This window comes from Lissotriton helveticus, chromosome 7 (assembly GCF_964261635.1).
Source record: "Lissotriton helveticus chromosome 7, aLisHel1.1, whole genome shotgun sequence".
Lineage (NCBI taxonomy): Eukaryota > Metazoa > Chordata > Amphibia > Caudata > Salamandridae > Lissotriton > Lissotriton helveticus.
The window spans coordinates 625,289,043-625,309,500 of record NC_136068.1 but is presented as its reverse complement, the minus strand read 5'-3'; the positions used below and the strand labels follow the sequence as shown (position 1 = coordinate 625,309,500).

General features: G+C 47.5%; 1 protein-coding gene across 4 annotated transcripts in view; it reads right to left on the bottom strand.

Annotated features, from left to right (window-relative positions):
* Positions 1-20,458, bottom strand: part of SRCAP (Snf2 related CREBBP activator protein) — a 1,816,344-nt gene that overhangs the window by 896,460 nt on the left and 899,426 nt on the right. For all 4 annotated transcript variants that reach the window (XM_078652845.1, XM_078652844.1, XM_078652847.1 and 1 more), the window contains one exon: positions 19,740-19,926. In XM_078652845.1, coding sequence (XP_078508971.1) covers positions 19,740-19,926 — 187 coding nt within the window. The remainder of the gene's footprint in view (positions 1-19,739; positions 19,927-20,458) is intronic.

Below are 20,458 nucleotides of genomic sequence, written 5' to 3'. Positions count from 1 at the left end.
ATGTGCTTAGCCCTCTGACCTCAGAGAGTTCAGAGGTGTTGGTATTAATAAATATACTGTTTATTTTCATAACAACCTGTGTGGTGTCCTTTCATCTGGTATTCAAGGGGTTATATTGTGGTAAAACAGCTGGCTTCACATGGCAAAAGAGTTTAGCCTAAGCCTGCTTTGTCCATGCTACCATTAGGATAGCTGGTCTATAAGGTTGACTTACAACCAATCACCATAAGGGTTGTTTGGACTGATATATGATGCTCACTAGTTCTAGTGATCACCTTGTATCAGGCCAACTTCTCACACACACCACTCACCAATAAAATGCTAATTAAAAACTTGTTGCAGAACTATATAACACCATTAACCCCTGTCTCCCCATGTCTCATAAAAAACGGAAGAACCATAAAATTCCCGCTCTCTGGTTCGGCGAACCGTTAAAAATTGCAAAATCTAAATGTAAGCGCCTAGAACGGAGTTGGAGGAAAGACTATTCCCCGGAATCCAGGGATGCCTACAAAAAAGAATTAAAACAATACCACAAGTTATACACTATTGCTAGGGCTAGCTTTGTCTCAAACTATTTCTGATGCCGCAAACCAATCCAAAACTCTTTGGACTGGTCAAAGAACTGGCAGGCTCCGAGACCACAGCTAAACCCCCCCCCCCCCCCCCCTGAATAATAACCAGTGCTAAGAGCGCGCTCAATTCTTCACACAAAAAATCGAAACTATTTACCAGGATATAGCTAACTCTCATTCTAATATGACCCTGCACTCACAGACAACCACCTCGAACACCAAGACTTGCTCTGCTACGTTTGACTTGTCTGGCACTCACGTACACCTGGATTCATGGCCACTACTCAACCTGGACGCCCTGATAAAGATCTTAGGCAAATTAAAATCCGGTTCACCCAAAGACCCACACCCCATCCCAATATTAAAACAACTGGACGACTCCCAATTATCTATGATTTGTAAAACCTTAAACCTTTCTCTGCAAGACTCAACTGTCCCGGCTAGTTGGAAACACGCCATGGTGACACCTCTCCTGAAAAAGCCCACGGCAGACCCTAGCGACCCATCCAACTACCGCCCTATTTCTCTTCTGCCAGCCTTCTCCACGATCCTTGAGGCACATCCATTCCCATCTCGCCCAGTTCATCGAATCCAATCACATTCTTCATCCCTCACAATCCGGCTTCCGATCTGGCTTCTCTACTGAAACAACACTACTGGGAGTTACGGAGAACCTGCGCCAACATCTTGACAGAGGAGACACAGCTGCGCTAATACTACTCGACCTCAGCGCAGCATTCGACACTATCTCACATACCATACGCATAAAGACATTAATTTCAATGGGCATCTGCGGTCCTGCACTGAACTGGCTCTCCTTTTTCCTTACACACTGCACGTTATAAGTTTTCTCTAACACGTCAACTTCCAAAATTAATGCGTCCCCTATGGCGTTCCCCAGGGCTCTGTGCTCAGCTCCCTACTTCTTAATCTATATGTCAGACCGTTGGCCCATATCGCGGAACAAGCAGGTTTTACCCTATTCACGTATGCGGATGACTTTCAGATTACATTCTCCCTTTCAAACCCTGGCCCAGGCTCCACATCCCTCCTGCAGTCAGGCTTAGGGAAAATTGCCACCTGGATGAACAACAACCTCCTTAACTTGAATGGTGGTAAGACCGAAGTACTGATTCTGGGTCAAAGACAAGACCTATGGAGTTCTAAACATTGGCCTACAGAGATGGGCACCCTTCCTCTCCCATCAGACCATGTACGCAATTTGGGTTTCACCATTGATAATGCCTTGACCATGCACCAACAGGTAAGGAATATGCTACTTACCAGTATGGATCTGTTCTTGGCATGTAGGGCTGCTGACATTCATATCTTGTGCATAGATCGCTGTCTAGTGTTGGGTCCGGATGATTGCACTTTGTTGTCCTGGAAGAGTCTTCGAAGTATCACGAGATAGGCGACTCCTCCCCTGGACTACAGTGCGCATGGGCATCTTCTCCATCCTCAGATTGTTTTTCGCCATTGTGGCAAAGATGGAGTATAGTAAGTAAGAGATGGCCATGTAGAAGAGAATCCTGCAGCTGCAACAGGCACCGGGAGGAGGGTGGGCGATATGAATGTCAGCAGCCCTACATGCCAAGAACAGATGCATACTGGTAAGTAGCATATTCCGCTCGAGGCATGTGGGCTGCTGAATTCATATCTTGTGCAGACTGTATAGCAGTATCTCCTCTAGCGGTGGTCACCTATACCAGCTGCAGCAGTCTAAAAAGGAATATGCTACTTACCAGTATGCATCTGTTCTTGGCATGTAGGGCTGCTGACATTCATATCTGTGCATAGATCGCCGCCTAGTGTTGGGTCCGGATGATTGCACATTGTTGTCCTGGAAGAGTCTTCGAAGTATCACGAGATAGGTGGCTCCTCCTTCGGACTACAGTGCGCATGGGCATCCTCAGATTGTTTTTCGCCATTGTGGCAGAGATGGAGTATAGTACAGAAAGAGATGCCCATGCAAAGAGTGAATGCTGCAGCTGCAACAGGCACCGGGGAGGTGGGTGGGTGATATGAATGTCAGCAGCCCTACATGCCAAGAACAGATGCATACTGGTATGTAGCATATTCCGTTCGAGGCATGTGGGCTGCTGAATTCATATCTGTGCATAGAATGTATAGCAGTATCTCCCTTAGCGGTGGCTACCTGTGTCAGCTGCAGCAGTCTGGAAAAGAGTTTTGAGAACAGCCGGTCCTACAGCAGCTTGCTGTTTTGAATGTACATCTACACAATAGTGTTTGGTATATGTATGTGTGGTTGACCATGTGGCTGCTCTACAAATTTTCGTGTAAAGGAATATTACCTAGGAAAGCCATGGATGCCCCTAGCTTGCGTGTGGAATGCGCCCTAGGGGGGCTGTTAAGGTGCATTTTGCCTTTAAATAACATATTTGGATGCACTTAATGATCCATCTGGCTATACCTGATTTAGAAATGTGGTCGCCTTTGTGTTGCGGTGAGAAAGCAACAAACAACTGTTTTGTCTTACGAAAAGCCTTAGTTCTGTCTATGTAGTATAGCAGAGCGCTCTTGACATCTAGAGTATGTAAGGCCCTTTTAGCTACGGTGAGGATTTTGGAAGAACACTGGCAGTTCTATGGTTTGATTTATATGGAAATGGGATACCACCTTTGGCATGAATGTAGGGTTTGTTCTGAGAACTACTCTATTTGCATGTACTTGAATGAATGGCTCTTGAATAGTTAGGGCTTGTAGCTCGCTAACTCTTCGAAGCGAAGTAATAGCAACAAGGAAAGCCACCTTCCAAGTAAGGAATTGTAGTTCGCATGAGTGTAGTGGTTAAAAAGGTGGTCCCATAAGTCTGGTTAAAGCAACGTTTAGATTCCAGACTGGTGAAGGTGGGTGTCTTGGAGGAATTACGCTTTTAAGTCCTTCCATAAACGCTTTAATTGCTGGCACCCTAAATAGTGAAAGGTGTTGCCTGTCTTGAAGATATGCTGCTAACGCAGCTAGATGTATCCTGATGGAGGAATAGGCTAAATTGCAACGTTGTAGGTGCAAGAGATAGCAAATGATGTCTTGAGTAGAAGCATCAAGTGGGTTAATGTCATTGTTGCTACAGTAAATGAGGAAACGTTTCCACTTTGCTGCATAACATGCTCTGGTAGTGGGTTTTCTTGCCTCTTTGATAATATTCATGCAGTCTGGGGGCAAGTTTAGGTATCCAAATTCTAGGACTTCAGGAGCCAGATCGCCAGGTTCAGCTGTTGCGGGTCTGGGTGTTGGATTTCTCCATGGCTCTGAGTTAGAAGATTGGGTGTGAGTCGCAGTCTTTGATGATGTACTACTGACAGTTCTAGGAACGCCGTGTACCATGGTTGCCTTGCCCATGTGGGAGCAACTAGGATCAGTGTTAGCGAATGTTGGCGCATTTTGCGTGCCACCAGCGGTATTAATGGAGCTGGGGGAAAAGCGTAGGCAAATTTGCCTGACCAGTTCATCCATATCGCATTGCACTGCGACTGTGGATGTGGGAATCTGGCGGCAAAGTACTGGCATTTAGTGTTTTCGCTTGTGGCAAACAGATTTAACTCCGGGTGTCCCCACCTCCGGAAGAATGGTTGGAGCACTGCAGGGTGAATTTCCCATTCGTGCATCTGTTGGCTGTGCCTGCTGAGCAGGTCGGCTACTTGATTGTCCTTGCCTGGGAGGTGCTCCGCCATGAGAAACATGTTCCTCTGAATGGCCCATTTCCACATTGCTTGAGGTAGGTGCGACAGCTGTGGTGAGTGTGTCCCTCCTTGTTTTTGAATGTAATACATAGCTGTCATGTTGTCCGTCCGGATCAACACGGCTTTGTTGGACAAACCCCACCAGCACTACCACCCCTGACGTCGCAGCCCCCACCTACAACACCTATACCCCTAGCACCCCAGTAAATGACCCACTTGCGGTTTACACCCCACACTCCCCAAGAACAGTCACAAACGTCTCCACCTCATATACTAGCCGCCCCTCTAACAGGACCCCTCGTACCCCCACTCACACCCCCTCCATCCCACTCCCCCCTGACCTAACAACTCACACTCACAACACGTCACCATCTGAACACACCATCGCCCGGAGCTTATCCACCCCCTCCTCCCTTCCCCCCCACGGCAGACCCCTCTCCCTCCCCAGCTCCCTCCCCACTCCCACCCACGAGTCTCTCACACCTGACACAATAACTCTCACCCACACGCCACCATCTGAACACACCACCATTTGGAGTTTATCCACCCCCCACTCACATCCCCCTTGCAGCGGACACCTCTCCCTCTCCAGCTCCCTCCCCACTCCCACCCAAGACACTCCCACCCTCCCAACAAAAGATACAGAACATACCGCCTCCCTTACCTTAGCATCCCCCTCTCTCCCACCTCCTATTCTCAGCCCCCACTACCCTCCTGTCTCCCCCACTGTCTTCAGCCATCACTCACTCTTTTACCCACCGACACCGTCTCCCACTGACGTCACTACCTATGCCTCCCACCTACCGCCCCTTTCACCTACTTCACCCACACCCCTCGCCCACAAAAAGGCCCCCACTTTGAATGCCATCCCACTCGTTAGCACTGCAGAACCCTCCAACAACGCCAGCTTATCCACCCCCTCGATACCCTGCCTGCTCTCCAACTCACTACTCAACGACTCTCCAATGGCTCTCATCACAAACCCCATCCCCAATACACCCCCTGACCAGACTTTATCCACAATCCAGCAAGTCAAAGAGGATATTCTACAAATCAAAAAAGATGTCCACGCAATCAAAGAGCTTCTCTCCTCACAGCCCAGTCTACCTCCCACCATCCCTCTACCCTACAATCGACGCACCCTCCCTACATACCCTCGCCTCCAACGACACCCGCGCTGGCCGACTATCCCCGTTCGCACTAACGCCCACCGCCCCCGGCGTCTCCTCAACCCATTGTCGGACCGTGAATTATGCTCTCTACTACGCTCCTATGGCCCAGGTCCGGTAAAACACACATCCAACGCACACATCCCCATACCCACAATTCTTACAAACCCTCTGAGGCTCCCAACACTCAACAATAGAGGTTCCGTCCCTAACAACCTCAGAAAAGTTCCCCTCACACTAGAAAGCTCGACCACCCTTCTCTCTCCCAAACTCAAATGCATCCTACTCAACTGCAGATCGGCCCAGAGACACTCCTCCGACATCGCTGATCTCGTCTCAGCTAGGGATCTGGACCTAGCCATTCTAACGGAAACGTGGCTCACTGAAGCCTCTACCCCGATTATGGACATACTAGTCCCCCCCAATTATAACATCATTAGGCTGGACAGGTCTCCTGGCAAGACGGGCGGGGGAATTGCATGCATTTTTAGGAGCAACCTCTCCGTTACTAAAATCACCCCCCCCTCCTTCCCCTCCAGTGAACTCCTCTGCCTCGACATCACCAGCGAGGGCAAACAAGCTTGTGCTTTACATCTCATCTATCACCCGCCTGGTGACAACCTCATATTCACCCAACAACTCATGGACTTGATCACTTCCAATGCCGGTCGGCAAACAACCCAAGTCTACCTGGGTGACTTCAATCTACACTGAAACGATCAGAAAGACACAGTGGTGAATAGTCTCAAAACTTTCCTTAATGCGCTTGACCTCACCCAAATATGCGATAGACCAACACATGACAAAGGCGCGATACTCGATCTCATCATTGCCAAAGAGAACTCAACACAACTGGAGGCGATTCAACCCTGCGACTGGTCGGATCACCACATTATTACCTTCTTTATCAATGAAAAAGTGAAACCTATCCCAGCTCAACCAATCAAATCCAAAACATGGAAAAGGGACATGAAGAACCTTAACCCCTCTACCCTGCCCCCCCACATCGGCAATCTCCTCCTTCCCCCTTCAGGTGCCTCGGATGTTCAAACACTGATGGACCACTACCTTGACGCTATGAACACAGTAGTCAATGAAGTCGCCCCACTTCAACTGAAGAGAGTCTCCACCAAAACGTCTAACCCCTGGTATGATGATAGTCTCAATGACGACAGGCGTAATATGCGAATGGCAGAGCGCACCTGGAGATCGGACCCTTCAGCACTGCACCTCAAAAGGCTTAAAAACAAAAGAAACGCCTACTTCAGGAAAATAAAGCGCACAAAGGCTGGCTTCTTTAGCCGTCAGTTGGACCAAGCAAAAAACAGGCCAAGAAAGCTGTTCGAACTAATCAAGACCCAAACAAAGACCCAACCCCTACAATCAAACAGCACAACAGGCGACACCCCACACTGTGAAGCCTTCTCTGCTTTCTTTAAGCTAAAGACTGACAACATAAGAAATGACCTCATCTTGGATGTAAGTCGATTCCCCAACAACACCAGAATGTCTTACACTCAACCTAAAAACAAGGCATCTTGGCTGTACTTCGATACCTACTCGGAAGATGCAATACGCAAACTGCTCTGCACCTTGAAGCCCTCTAATCACCTCACAGACCCTCTACCTGCTAATGCTGTAAAAGACTTCATCCCCTTGCTCCTCCCTCTCTGGACCAAAATCATCAACAGCTCCCTGCAACAAGGCCTCATACCGGACTCCCTCAAGGTGGGGCAAGTCACGCCTATACTCAAGAAACCTACAGCTGATCCGTCTGACCTAAACAATTACCGGCCCATCACCAATATCCCCACCCTGGCCAAACTGCTGGAAAAATGTGTCCAACTACAACTAACTAAACACATTGACCAATTTGACCTCCTCAACCCTCATCAATCAGGCTTCCGAGCGAAACATAGCACGGAAACAGCTATGACACACATAATTGATGACGCCCTCCAAATTCTTGACCGCAATGAGTCCTGCCTCCTCATCCTTCTTGACCTCTCGTCAGCATTTGACACGGTCAAACATGAGAACTTGCTGGAGCTGCTAAGCACTAGAATGGGTCTATCGGGAACTGTTCTCAAATGGTTTTCGTCCTTCCTTCACAATCGATCACAGAAGTTCAAGATCGACAATGTGCTATCCACACCTGTGCCTGCAGATCTAGGCGTCCCACAAGGATCCTCCCTCTCCCCCACACTGTTCAACCTCGTCATGGAACCGCTCGCCACCTTGCTCCAAGCTTCCAATGTCCAATTCCATATGTACGCCGACGACACACAACTCTACCTAAAGCTACAATCTCCGGAAGATATCAAACATCTGAACTCCACGCTTATTAACACTCAATCTTGGCTGGCAGATAATCACCTCAAACTAAATGCTCTGAAAACAGAGTTCCTACTCATCTCACCCCCGACGAAAACTTCCACCACCCAAACATGGCTCAATAATCTAACAGCACTCAATGTCCAACCTACCATAATGGATTCGGCAAAATCCCTAGGCATCACACTCGACGCCAAGCTCGACATGCAGCAGCACGTTAGCAAAGCCACAAAAGCAGCTAATTTCCAAATCAACACATTGAGGAAAATTAAACCTTTCCTCCCTGCCGAAGACTTCCAAACTGCTGTACAAGCTCTAGTCATCCCTCGAATAGACTACGGAATTGTGGCCCTCAGCGGACTCCCGCTATCCACAACAGCACCCTTAAGAGCCTCCCTGAACGCTTCCGCGAGACTCATTACTGGCTCAAGAAAATATTCGCATATATCCCCAGACTTAAAGTCTCTAAAATGGCTGCCTTTTGAAGCCAGAATACAGCTAAAAATTGCAGTTATGACACACGCGGCCGTGCACCACAATGCACCCAACTACCTCGCACCCAACTACCTCGCTCAAAAGTTGTCTATCTCAGGAGGTTCGAGGTCCAATAGAAGCACAAAAAACCTACTCCTGAAACCTCGTAGATTCCGGAAAGAGAAAACATAGAAGCGCTCCTTCTCTGGAATGGCACCCAGGATTTGGAACGCGCTCCTGCCTGAAACTAGGCTGATCTCCTCCACTGCACTCTTCAAGAAAGAGGTGAAAAGCATCCTCCTGGCCAAGATCTCCTGAACATGATTGGTGCTGGATCAGAGACTCTGCATTGCTCTGTATCACTGCTCACCTTGTCCTCTGGCACTATACTTCTAACCTGATGTTGTCACTACCAATATATGTTACACGTTGATTCACTCTCCAGATGCCCTTACTCAGTGGTCTCGCTACACTAAGACTTTGGTATAAGCCATCCACACACCCAAGGTACACATGAACACCCCTGTAGTGGGATCAATGACTTGTGCCATCTTATATTACTTGTTTACCTGATTGTATTGTGATATGTTTCATGTATGTCACTATTACCCCACCATGTTAGTGACTACTATTTTGCTCCCATTGTCTCTGTTCACTCATGTTTCATGTATGTCACTATTACCCCACCATGTTAGTGACTACTATATTGCTCCCATTGTCTCTGTTCACTCCTACTGCCCCCTCCCTGTCTTTGTGAAGCGCTCTGATATCCGTAAGGATCTGGTTCGCGCTATTTAAAACTCTGAATAAATAAATACATAAATAAATAAATAAGCGTGTTTTGAAAGCTTTTAGGGCTAGAAAGATTGCCATCAACTCTAGGAGGTTGATGTGCAGTTTCTTCTGCTGTACAGTCCAGAGTCCCTGTACTGTGTAGTGTAGGACATGGGCTCCCCATCCTAGTAGGGATGCGTCCGCGGTTAACACTATTTGTGGGTCAGGCTCTTGGAACAGTCGTCCCTTGCAGAGGTTTTGTGGATTCCACCAATGCAGAGAGTTGTATGCTCGACTGGTCACCAACACTAGGTCTTTTAATTGCCTGTGACCCTGGTTCCACTGCCTTGCTAGGCACTCTTGGAGCGGACGCATATGTAGCCTGGCATGAGGGACTATGAATATGCACGAGGCCATCATGCCTATTAGTTGCATAAACACTCGAGCTGGTAACGAGTGTTGGGGTCTGAACGTTTGGATTAACGCTTGCATTGCCTTGATCCGTGCTGCGTTGGGATATGCTTTTGCTGCCAGTGTATATACTGTTGCTCCCAGGTATTGTTGGACGTGGGAGGGCTGACGATGTGATTTTGGGTAGTTTAGTGAAAATCCTAAACTGTGCGGGAGATGCATGGTCTTTGACATGTGGTTGGCACATTGCTGGGCTGATGGCGTGTGTATTAGCCAATCGTCCAGATAAGGGTACACATGGATGTGTTGCATCCTGAGATGTGCTGCCACTGTAGCTAGACATTTGGTGAACACTCATGGAGCTGTTGTGACGCCAAATGGTAGGACTTTGAACTGGTAGTGCTGTCCTTGAATGGTGAACCTTAGGTACTTTCTGTGAGCAGGGTGTATTGGTATATGAAAGTATGCGTCTTTGAGGTCTAGAGTTGCTAGGAAGTCTCCCTGGCGAAGCAATGGTAAGACTTGCTGGAGAGTGAGCATATGAAAATGCTCCGACAAAATGTACAGGTTGAGGGGCCTGAGGTCCAATATCGGTCTGAGAGACCCGTCCTTCTTTGGAATCAGGAAGTATAGGGAGTATACTCCTGTTCCCTGATGTTGTAGTGGGACTGGTTCCATGGCCCCCTTTTGCAGCATACTGATGACCTCTTGTTGCAGTAGCGTTATATGTTCCTGTGACATTGGACGGTGCACGGGTGGTATGTTGGGTGGTGTTGAGGTGAGTTCGAGGCAATAGCCATGTTGGATAATTTGCCTGACCCACTTGTCTATAGTGATATTTAACCAGACTGGCAGAAATTGTTGAAGTCTGCCCCCGACCGGTGTTATATGGTCTGGAGGTAGTGCCAAGAAGTCACTCTTTGGTGTTAGTGGAGGATCTATTTGCATTGCCTCCACGACCCCTTCCTTTGGTGTTATTTCCTCTGTATCCACCCCTGTTTGTGTTTTTGTTGTATGTGGATTGCGTGTTACTCTTGTAGGTGGAGGATTGCTGTGATATATTACTTCGCGCTCCTCCTCTATAATTGGAGCGACGAAAGGAGCCCCGGTGTTGTTGGGACTGTAGAGCTCCCATGGACTTCGCTGTTTCTGCATCTTTTTTCATTTTGTGCAGAATTGAGTCAACTGCTGGACCAAATAAAAAGTCTGGGTTTATGGGCTGATTAAGAATTCTGGATTGGACTTCATTCTTAAAGCCTGATATGCGAAGCCATGCGTGGCGCCTTAGCAAAGCGTTTGTATTGATGGATCTGGCACCAGTGTCTGCCGCGTCTAGGGCACATTTAATTGAGGCATTGGTGATGAGCTTTCCCTCCTGTATAAGTTCATCTGCCTGCTGTTTGTAAGGATCAGGTAAGTGTTGGAGAATCACTTCCAAACTGCCGTAGTGCACCCTATCATATCTGGCCAGCAAGGCCTGTGTATTGGCTATTCTCCATGAGTTTGCTGCTTGAGCTGCCACTCTCTTGACGGATGCCTCAAAGATCTTTGTCTCCTTGTCTGGAGGAGCAGACTCTCCAGTAGTCTGGGAGTTTGCGCGCTTACGTGCGTTAGATACCACTAGGGAGTCTAGGGGCAGCTGCCCCCTGATGTATGTAGGGTCTATAGGTGCAGCCCTATATTTCTTTTCAATTCTAGGGTTTAGGTGCCCTAGCAGTGTCCTTAAAAATGTCATTTGCGTGTTTAAAGACGCCCTTCAACATGGGGAGAGTTTTTACATGTCTTTCAGATGTTGTTAATGTATCAAAGAGAAAGTCTTCTTCAATAGCATCAGAGTGCACATCTACAATATGGTAGGTTGCTGCTCTATCTAGTAAAGAATTAAAGGCCACTGTATCTTCTGTGGGTGATGGCTTAGTTGGGTATACTGCAGGGTCTGTAATGGGCAGAGTCCCTTCAGTATCTGGTTCACCTCCCCCACCCCATGGCTGTAAATTTGGGTCTCCTATTGGGTTTTGTGGATACCCAAACCCCACATCTGCATGCTGATCTTCATCTGGGTTGTAGTCAGAGCGTGTAGGTGATGTTGGGGCATATGGAGTGGTAGGCATAGCTGGAGTGATAGGTTCAAAAAGTATAGGAGAGGTAGCACAGGCTCTTTTCTTTTTGAGGGGAATTTTAGCAAAGTCTTCAGTTGGCAGAGGTCTTTTCTTTTTTTTGTAGACAGTCACTTTACCAGTTTTGGGGTCAATGTACAGTTTTGACTGGTTTTCTGTGGATGGGTCTGGATGAATAATCTCTTATTCCACAGTTTTTGGCCTCGGTGCCGTAGCCTTTGGTTTGACTTTTTGTGGGTCGATAGCTTTATTGAGTTCGACCGCTTTTGGTGGTTGGCTCGGTTTTTGATGTTTTTCGACCGGTTTTGTCGGTTGAACGTCTTTGGCTGGCTTCACCACCTTTTTCAGACCGAGCGGTTTGGTCGGTTCGACAGTCTCTTTAGGTTTTTTTGGAGTTTGTGGTTCTGGCTTGATGCCCTTTTTCGGATCGATGGGCTTCGGCTCGACCGACTTGTTTTCGTCCACCTTTGGTTTCATTTTCGGTTCGACGTTACCTTTGGGCCTAGGCCTTTTGCTTTCGTCGACCGTTTTTTTCCCCTTGTCTAAAGTGGAGGCTGCTTTGCTCGATTCGACGTGCTTTGTCTTAGGGGTCGAGTCGACGTGCTTTTTTGGTGTCGATTCGACGTGTTTTGGCCGCGAGGTGGACTCGACGGCTTTCGACTTTGAGCTCAACTCGATAGCTTTTGTCTTCGAAGCCAAAGACCGTGAGTCGACATCGAAGGGTGTATTGGGACTGTGGCCTTCGGCTCGACGCCCTTCGGCCAGATCACCTTCGGTTCGACGACGGTCGGTCCGAAGACGGTATTGTCGACGAGTTTCGGTTTTGATGGAACCGGTGTCGTATAACCTGTCTCAGAAGGCTCTTTTGGTATGTTCTTAGCCGGGCGGTATGGCGGGGCTGTAGAACGAGGATGTTGATCTTGGCTAAGGCCTGCTGGCGATGCCTCGACCTGATCCTCTGATATCGGTGTAGTGTCTATATGGGGCGCTGTACTCACGGTTCGCCCCTCGTCGTCATCGGAGTCGTCTTCAACCGCTACGATGTCTTGATCGTATTCCTCGAGATCAACGATTTGTTCCTCCTCTTCGAGGTAATATTCGGAGTCATGCTCCGAGTATTGCTGTTTGTCTTGATCCGTGTCTTCGGCGCTAGCTAGGTCTGCCTCATCGTCGAAGATGTTGTCGGGTTCTGGCGCCGACCTCTGCATTTCTTGCCTCGCCGCCAGTCGATTCCGGATAGTCTTTTTCAACCAGAACTGGCCACAGGCTAGGCAACTATCTTCGTTGTGATCTGGAGATAGGCATTTGTTGCACACAGGATGCTGATCTGTGTGCGGGAACTTGGAGTTGCACTGAGGGCAGTATTTGAATGGACTTCGTTCCATCGACGGTCGGTCCACGTGTTGTCGAGAAGGCCTCACGGCCCGATTTGACGTCCGGGGTGCAACAGAAGTTCAAAAAGTGTATCGGTACCGAGCGCTGAACAATACCGACGGATCCGAAGGCCTTTTGGCCTTTAGAGAAGTTTTGTTGATTCGGAACTTGGAGTGTAGGAAAGTACATCCGAACCCAATGGCGGAAAAAAACAATCTGAGGATGGAGAGGATGCCCATGCGCACTGTAGTCCGAAGGAGGAGCCACCTATCTCGTGATACTTCGAAGACTCTTCCAGGACAACAATGTGCAATCATCCGGACCCAACACTAGGCGGCGATCTATGCAGAGATATGAATTTAGCAGCCCACATGCCTCGAACAGAGTTTTAAGGACAGCCTGGCCTACCGCAGCTTGTTGCTTTGATTGCACGTCTACACAATAGTGTTTAGTGAAAGTGTGTATGGTAGACCATGTAGCTGCCCTACATATGTCTTCAAGGGGAATATTCCCTAGGAAAGCCATGGATGCCCTTATTTTACGCGTAGAGTGTGCTTTTGGGGGAACTGTTAGCGTGCGTTTAGCTTTTTGATAACATATTTGGATGCATTTAACTATCCATCTGGCTATTCCTGATTTTGAGATGGGATTACCTTTATGTTGTGGTGAAAAAGCAACATACAGTTGCTTTGTTTTCCGAAATCATTTAGTCCTGTCCACATATTATAGCAGAGCTCTCCTTACATCTAATGTGTGTAGGGCTCTTTCAGCCACTGACTGTGGGTTTTGAAAGAAAACTGGCAATTCGATGGATTGGTTGATATGGAAAGTGGATATGACTTTTGGCATGAACTTAGGGTTAGTTCGAAGTACTACCTTATTAGCATGTATTTGCATAAAAGATTCTTGGATGGTTAGTGCCTGTAGCTCACTTACTCGCCTGAGGGAGGTAATGGCAATTAGAAATGCCACCTTCCATGTTAGAAATTGTAATTCACATGAGTGGAGTGGTTCGAAAGGAGGTCCCATAAGTCTGGTAAGTACTATATTTAAGTTCCAGACTGGTGCGGGTGGATGCTTTGGAGGGATTATCCTTTTAAGACCTTCCATAAAAGCTTTGATTGGTGGTACCATAAACAGAGACATGTGTTGTCTGTTCTGGAGATATGCTGCTATAGCAGCAAGATGTAATCTTTTAGAAGAGTATGCTAGATTGCATCATTGAAGGTGCAAGAGGTAACAGATAATGTTTTGGAAGGAAGCATCTAATGGATTGATTTGGTTATTGTTGCAGTAAATTACAAATCGTTTCCTTTTAGCTGCATAGCATGCTCTAGTAGTTGGCCGTCTTGCCCCCTTGATAATGTTCATGCAATCAGGAGGTAAGTTAAGGTATCCGAACTCTAAGACCTCAGGAGCCAGATCGCTAGGTTCATCTGATTGGGATCTGGGTGCCTGATTTCTCCATGGTTCCGAGTTAAAAGATGGGGCACGAGGCGAAGTCTTTGGTGGGGAACTACTGAGAGTTCCAGGAACGTTGTGTACCATGGTTCTCTCGCCCATGTGGGAGCAACCAGGATCATTGTGAGTGACTGCTGATGTAGTTTGCGTGCCACTAACGGAATCAGTGGAGCTGGTGGAAAAGCGTACGCAAATCTGCCTGAGCAGTTCATCCATATCGCATTGCCCTGTGACCGTGGATGTGGTAACCTGGCGGCAAAGTACTGGAATTTTGAGTTTTCGTTTGTGGCAAACAGATCTATCTCTGGCTGCCCCCATATTTGGAAGAATGGTTGTGGAACTTGAGGGTGGATCTCTCATTCGAGTAGCTGTTGACTGTCAGCTTAGCAGATCCGCTACTTGATTGTCTTTTCCTGGCAGGTGTTCTGCTAGGAGAAAAATGTTTTTGGGAATTGCCCATTTCCATATGTTCTATGCTAAGTGGGACAGTTGTGGAGAGTGTGTCCCTCCTTGTTTCTGAATGTAGTACATGGCTGTCATGTTGTCCGTCCGGATCAACACAGCCTTGTTGCAAAGGTAGTTTTGGAATTCTTTTAGTGCAAGAAATATTGCTAGCAACTCTAGTTGGTTGATATGCAGTCTCCTTTGTTTGATTGTCCAGAGCCCTTGTAGTGTGTATTGTAGTAAATGGGCTCCCCAACCTGTTAGTGATGCGTCCGCTGTTAGTACTACTTGTGGAACAGGCTCTTGGAACAGTCGCCCTTTGGAAAGATTGTGTGGGTTCCACCACTGCAGAGAGTTGTAAGCGCGACTGTCCACCAACACTAGGTCTTTTAATTGCCCCTGAGCTTGGTTTCACTGCAGTGCTAGGCATTCTTGTAGTGGACGCATTTGAAGTCGGGCATGGGGAACAATGAATATACAGGAGGCCATCATGGCTATTAGTTGCATGAATACTCGAGCTGGCAAAGAGTGTTGTGACGGAAATTTTTGAATGAGAGTCTGGATGTTGGCTATCCTTGATTGATTTGGATATGCCTTTGCTAGAGAGGTATTTATTGTAGCCCCCAGATATTGTTGTATGTGGGAGGGTTGTAGATGTGATTTTGGGTAGTTCATGAAAAACCCAGGCTGTGTAGCAGCTGTAGTGTTTGAGACGAATGGCTTGCGCACTGCTGGAACGAGTTTGCCTTTATGAGCCAATCGTCCAGGTATGGAAACACGTGGATGTGTTGCATCTGAGGTGTGCAGCTACTACCGCTAAACATTTTGTGAACACTCTTGGGGCTGTGGTTACCCCGAAGGGGAGAACCTTGATTTGATAATGTTGACCTTCGATTGTGAACCTGAGGTATTTCCTGTGAGCTGGATGTATAGGTATGTGAAAATAGGCGTCCTTGAGGTCTAATGTTGCTAGGAAGTCACCTTGCTGGAGTAATGGGAGTACTTGTTGCAGAGTGATCATATGGAAGTGCTCTGAGAGTAAGTATTGATTTAGAGGTCTGAGGTCCAATATTGGTCTGAGTGAGCCTTCCTTTTTGGGAATGAGGAAGTATAGTGAGTATACTCCTGTTCCTTGGTGTTGAAAAGGGACTGGTTCTATGGCTCCCTTTTCTAGCATGGACTTGGCCTCTTGTTGTAGCAGGGTGATGTGCTCTTTGGACATAGGATGCTGTCTGGGAGGTATGTTGGGTGGAGTATAAGTGAGTTCCAGGCAATACCCATACTGGATAATTTGTCTCACCCACCTGTCTGGGGTAATTGCGTTCCATAATGGTAGGAACTGTTTGACTCTGCCTCCGACTGGTGTTAAATGGTCTGGAGGGAGTGTGATGAAGTCACTGTTTGGTGGCAGTGGAGGCTCTGGTGCTATTGCCGCCACGTCCTCTGCCCTTGTTATTATTGCCCCTGTAACCTCCCCTGTTGGAGCGCTTATTGAAGGAGCTTTGGGTGTTGCTTTTGTATGCAGAGGAAGTCTGTGAAGTGTTGCCTCTTGTAGGAAGAACGACCAAAGGAACCTCTATGTTGTTGAAACTGCAGTGCACCCATAGATTTTGCAGTTTCAGTATCTTTCTTCATTTTGTCTAAAATGGTTTCTACTGCGGACCAAACAGGAAGTCTTGATTAACTGGTTGGTTAAGGAAGGTGGATTGCACCTTGTTCTAAAAACCAGAGATGCGTAGCCACGCATATCTACGTAGTAACACACTAGTGTTAACTGACCTGGCTGTTGTGTCGGCTGCGACTAGTGCACATTTAATGGAAGCATTAGTTATAAATTTGCCTTCCTGTATGAGGTCGCTAGCGTGAGCTTTGAAAGGTTCTGGCAGGTGTTGCAGTAAACCTTCAAGCTGGTCGTAGTGTGCTCTATCATAGCGAGCTAAGAGAGCCTGTGTGTTTGCGATCCTCCATGAATTAGCAGCTTGTGAGGCCACTCTTTTGCCTGAGGCCTCCAATATTTTAGACTCTTTGTCAGGAGGTGGAGCGTCTCCTGTTTGCGAGTTGGCTCTTTTGCGAGCGTTTGCTACTACCAGTGAGTCTAGAGGCAATTGTGATTTAATGTAAGTAGGGTCTGCCTTATATTTTTTCTCAACCCTGGGATTGAGCACCCGTGCCCTGGCTGGATCCTTAAATATGTGTGGCGCGTGTTTTAGTACCCCTTTTAGCATAGGAAGTGTCCTGACATTTTTCTCGGAGGTTGAAAAAGTGTTGAATAGAAAATCTTCTTCTATTGGGTCAGTGTGCATGACGACTTTGTGGTATTTTGCTGACCTATCTAGCAGTTGGTTAAACATAATGGTGTCGTCAGTAGGCGACGGCTTAGTAGGGTATAGGGAGGTGTCAGGGATGGGTTGTGTGTCATATGGATCATTTTGATCATTCCATGTGTCATCCTGAGCCTGTGGATCCTCTGGGTCATTAAAATCTTCCCCATGTTATCCTCATCATTGTATTCTGAGTGTGTAGGAGAGTAGGGCAGAAAAGGCATATTAGGATAGAAAGGAAGAGGAGTAAAAGACCTAGAGGGAGATGTCCCGAAGTCCTTTTTCTTTGGTGGTACAGGGCAAGTAGTGTCCGTATCCAATGGTCTCTTTTTCCGGTAATAGATGGTCACTATGCCGGTTTCAGGGTTTATATACAGTTTTGATTGTTCCTGTGATTCTGGATCAGGATGGAAGAGTTCCTCTTCCACTGTCCGTGGCTTTGTCGCCGATGTCTTTGGCTTGCTGACTTGCTTGAGACTTTTTGGCTCGAGGGCCTTTGGTTCTGGAATCTTTTACGGCTCGACTGTCGGTTTGGGGTCGGTAAGCTTTTTTGGTTCGACGTCTTTTATTGGTTTGGCAGGCTTTTTTGGTTCAGCACTTTATTTGGGTCGACGACCTTTTTCGGGTCAATCCTCTTTTTGTGCTCGACGCCTTTTTTAGGGTCAGTGTCTTTGGTCGATTCGATGCCTTTTTTTGGTTCAACTGACTTTGGTTTAGTTGCACTGTTTTTAGGATCGGTGACCTGTTTCGTGTCGAGGCTTTTCTTTGGATCGATAGCTTTTGACTTGATAACCTTTTTGGGGTGGACAACCTTTTTTGGTTCAACCCCTTTCTTCGGCTCGACGCCCTGTGGCTGGTCGACCTTTTGTTTGACGACCTTTGGCTCAGCGGCCTTCTTCGGTTCGACGACTTTTGGCTCGACGGCCTTTTTTGGGTCGGCGACCTTCGGTTCGACAACCCTTTTGGGTTCGACGACCTTCTTGGGGGGAATGTTACTTGGTCCTGGGCTCTCGGAAGGCTTTGTTTTGGTCTTCTGAGCCGAGCCGGAGGGCGGGGATTCTGAAGGGATTTTTCGATCTCGGCTAAGGCCTTTAGGCGATGCTTCGAACGGGGCCTTCGGTTTCGGGTTAAGCGGCGTTGGGGGCTGTGTACTCACGATTTGCCCCGGTGGGATCTCGTCGTCGGAGTCCGACTGGTCCTCGACGGTGACGATCTCTAGGTCAGAGTCCGCCGCTTCTGGGAGGTCGCGTTCATCATCGAAGATGTTCTCCGGTGCCGACCGCTGCATCTCTTGCCTAGCGGCCAGTCGAATCCTGATGGTCTTCTTCTAACGGAATTAGGCACACGCTGGGCAATTTTGTTCGTTGTGCTCTGGTGATAAGCACTTGTTGCATACTGTGTGCTTGTCAGTATGCAGGAAGTTGGAGTGGCATTGTGGGCACCTTTTGAACGGACTCCTTTCCTTCGACAGCAGACCCACGTGGCGTCGAAAAGGGCCAACAGCCCGCGTCGACGACCGGATCAAGATGGAGAGGTTGGTCGAGTCAAGAAGTACCGAACAAGAACAATACAGTCGAAGTCGAAGGCCTTTAAAAGTAGTTAGTTTCGGTTTCCGAAGTTGGAATAAAGGAATAACATCCGAACCCAATGGCGGAAAAAAACAATCTGAGGATGGAGAAGATGCCCATGCGCACTGTAGTCCAGGGGAGAGTCACCTATCTCGTGATACTTCGAAGACTCTTCCAGGACAACAATGTGCAATCATCCGGACCCAACACTAGGCGGCGATCTATGCACAAGATATGAATTCCGCAGCCCACATGCCTCGAACGCAAGGTCTCGGCCACGTGCTTTACAATCTTGCGGTGGCACAGGAAAATCATCTGGATGCTGCCAAGCGACACCCAAATATCTGTGGTCCATGCCCTTATAAGTTCCCGGCTGGACTATGGAAATGTCCACTACCTCGGGGCTAACAAGGGAGTGACAAGACGACTGCAGTTGGTTCAAAATGCCGCCACAAAACTACTGTGCAACATTCCCCAAAAAGCCCACATCGCTGGACACCTCCGTGAACTACATTGGCTCCGGGTAGAGAGTCACATTAAATTCAAAACCCTGAGCTACATGTTCAAAATCAAATTGGGCTCAGCTCCACTTTACCTACAATCCCTTGTTCATCCCTATACACCCTCTCGCCACCTTCGTTACTTATCCCAAGGCAACTTTAATGTTCCTAGATTTAGACTTGCTAGAATGGGCGGCAGATCAGTTTCATACCTAGGTCCCACACTTTGGAACTCTCTCCCACTGGACATCCGCAAAGAAACTAGCTATACTTACTTTCGCAGAGACATCAAGACCTGGCTTTTCAATCAAAAACGCTGTTCACTGTTTTAAGCGCTAGGTTACTTCGCACCTTGCCTGTCCAGCGCCGGGAAACCCTTTTTGGGTAGCTGTCGCGCTTAATAAGCTTAATTAATAAATAAAATAATAATCTAACAAACGGATCATTTTGTGGTCTCAAGCTCAAAATGGAACATTACAGTGTACAGTAAAGTGGAGGTTTAGGGACACCTACCTTGAACGGATCCCTCTCCAGTGCCTGGAGAGCCAGAGAAGCTGTTGTGAAGCAAATTCTTTCAGTGATAAATGGAGAATGGATAGGCCGGGGGTCAAATAGATTGGGATGATTGCAGACTTTCCGTAACTGCATCAAAATATTGATTACACTCATGAAGTGACCGCTGGCCAGGGTTTCACGGGTTCTGAAACAGAAAAGAGAACAGTTTGATAAAGAAAAGAGTAGATACATGCTTTAGTGCAGCTAAATTCATTAAATGTGCTCAAAAAGACCAAAACCCCACAGCAATTGTTTTTAACATCTGTCATATCCACAATTAACTCTGTTAGCTATGACTTACAGGTATAGAAGGCAGACAAGGATTCTGTTACTTACCCAGTAAACATCTGTTCTTGGCATGTAGAGTTGTAGATTAGGGCAGTAAGGAATCTACAACTAATATACGTCTCTACCAGATACATCATTACTGAATTTAAGTAACTTGTTCATCCGATAGAGACTATTACTTGTACATTCCTTACCTTAGATTAGATACCCCAGAAATACCATGCTCTAAGTAGGGTCTGCGAAAGAAGATCACACCAGGACGTCCTGGAGGACAGAACATGCTCAGTACCCGTCTCTTCTGTCTTGGCTGTTCAGGCAGTAGTGTCTGGTAAACATGTGCAGTGATGCCCACGTCTCTGCCCGACAGTTATCAAAGAGTGGGACTCTGC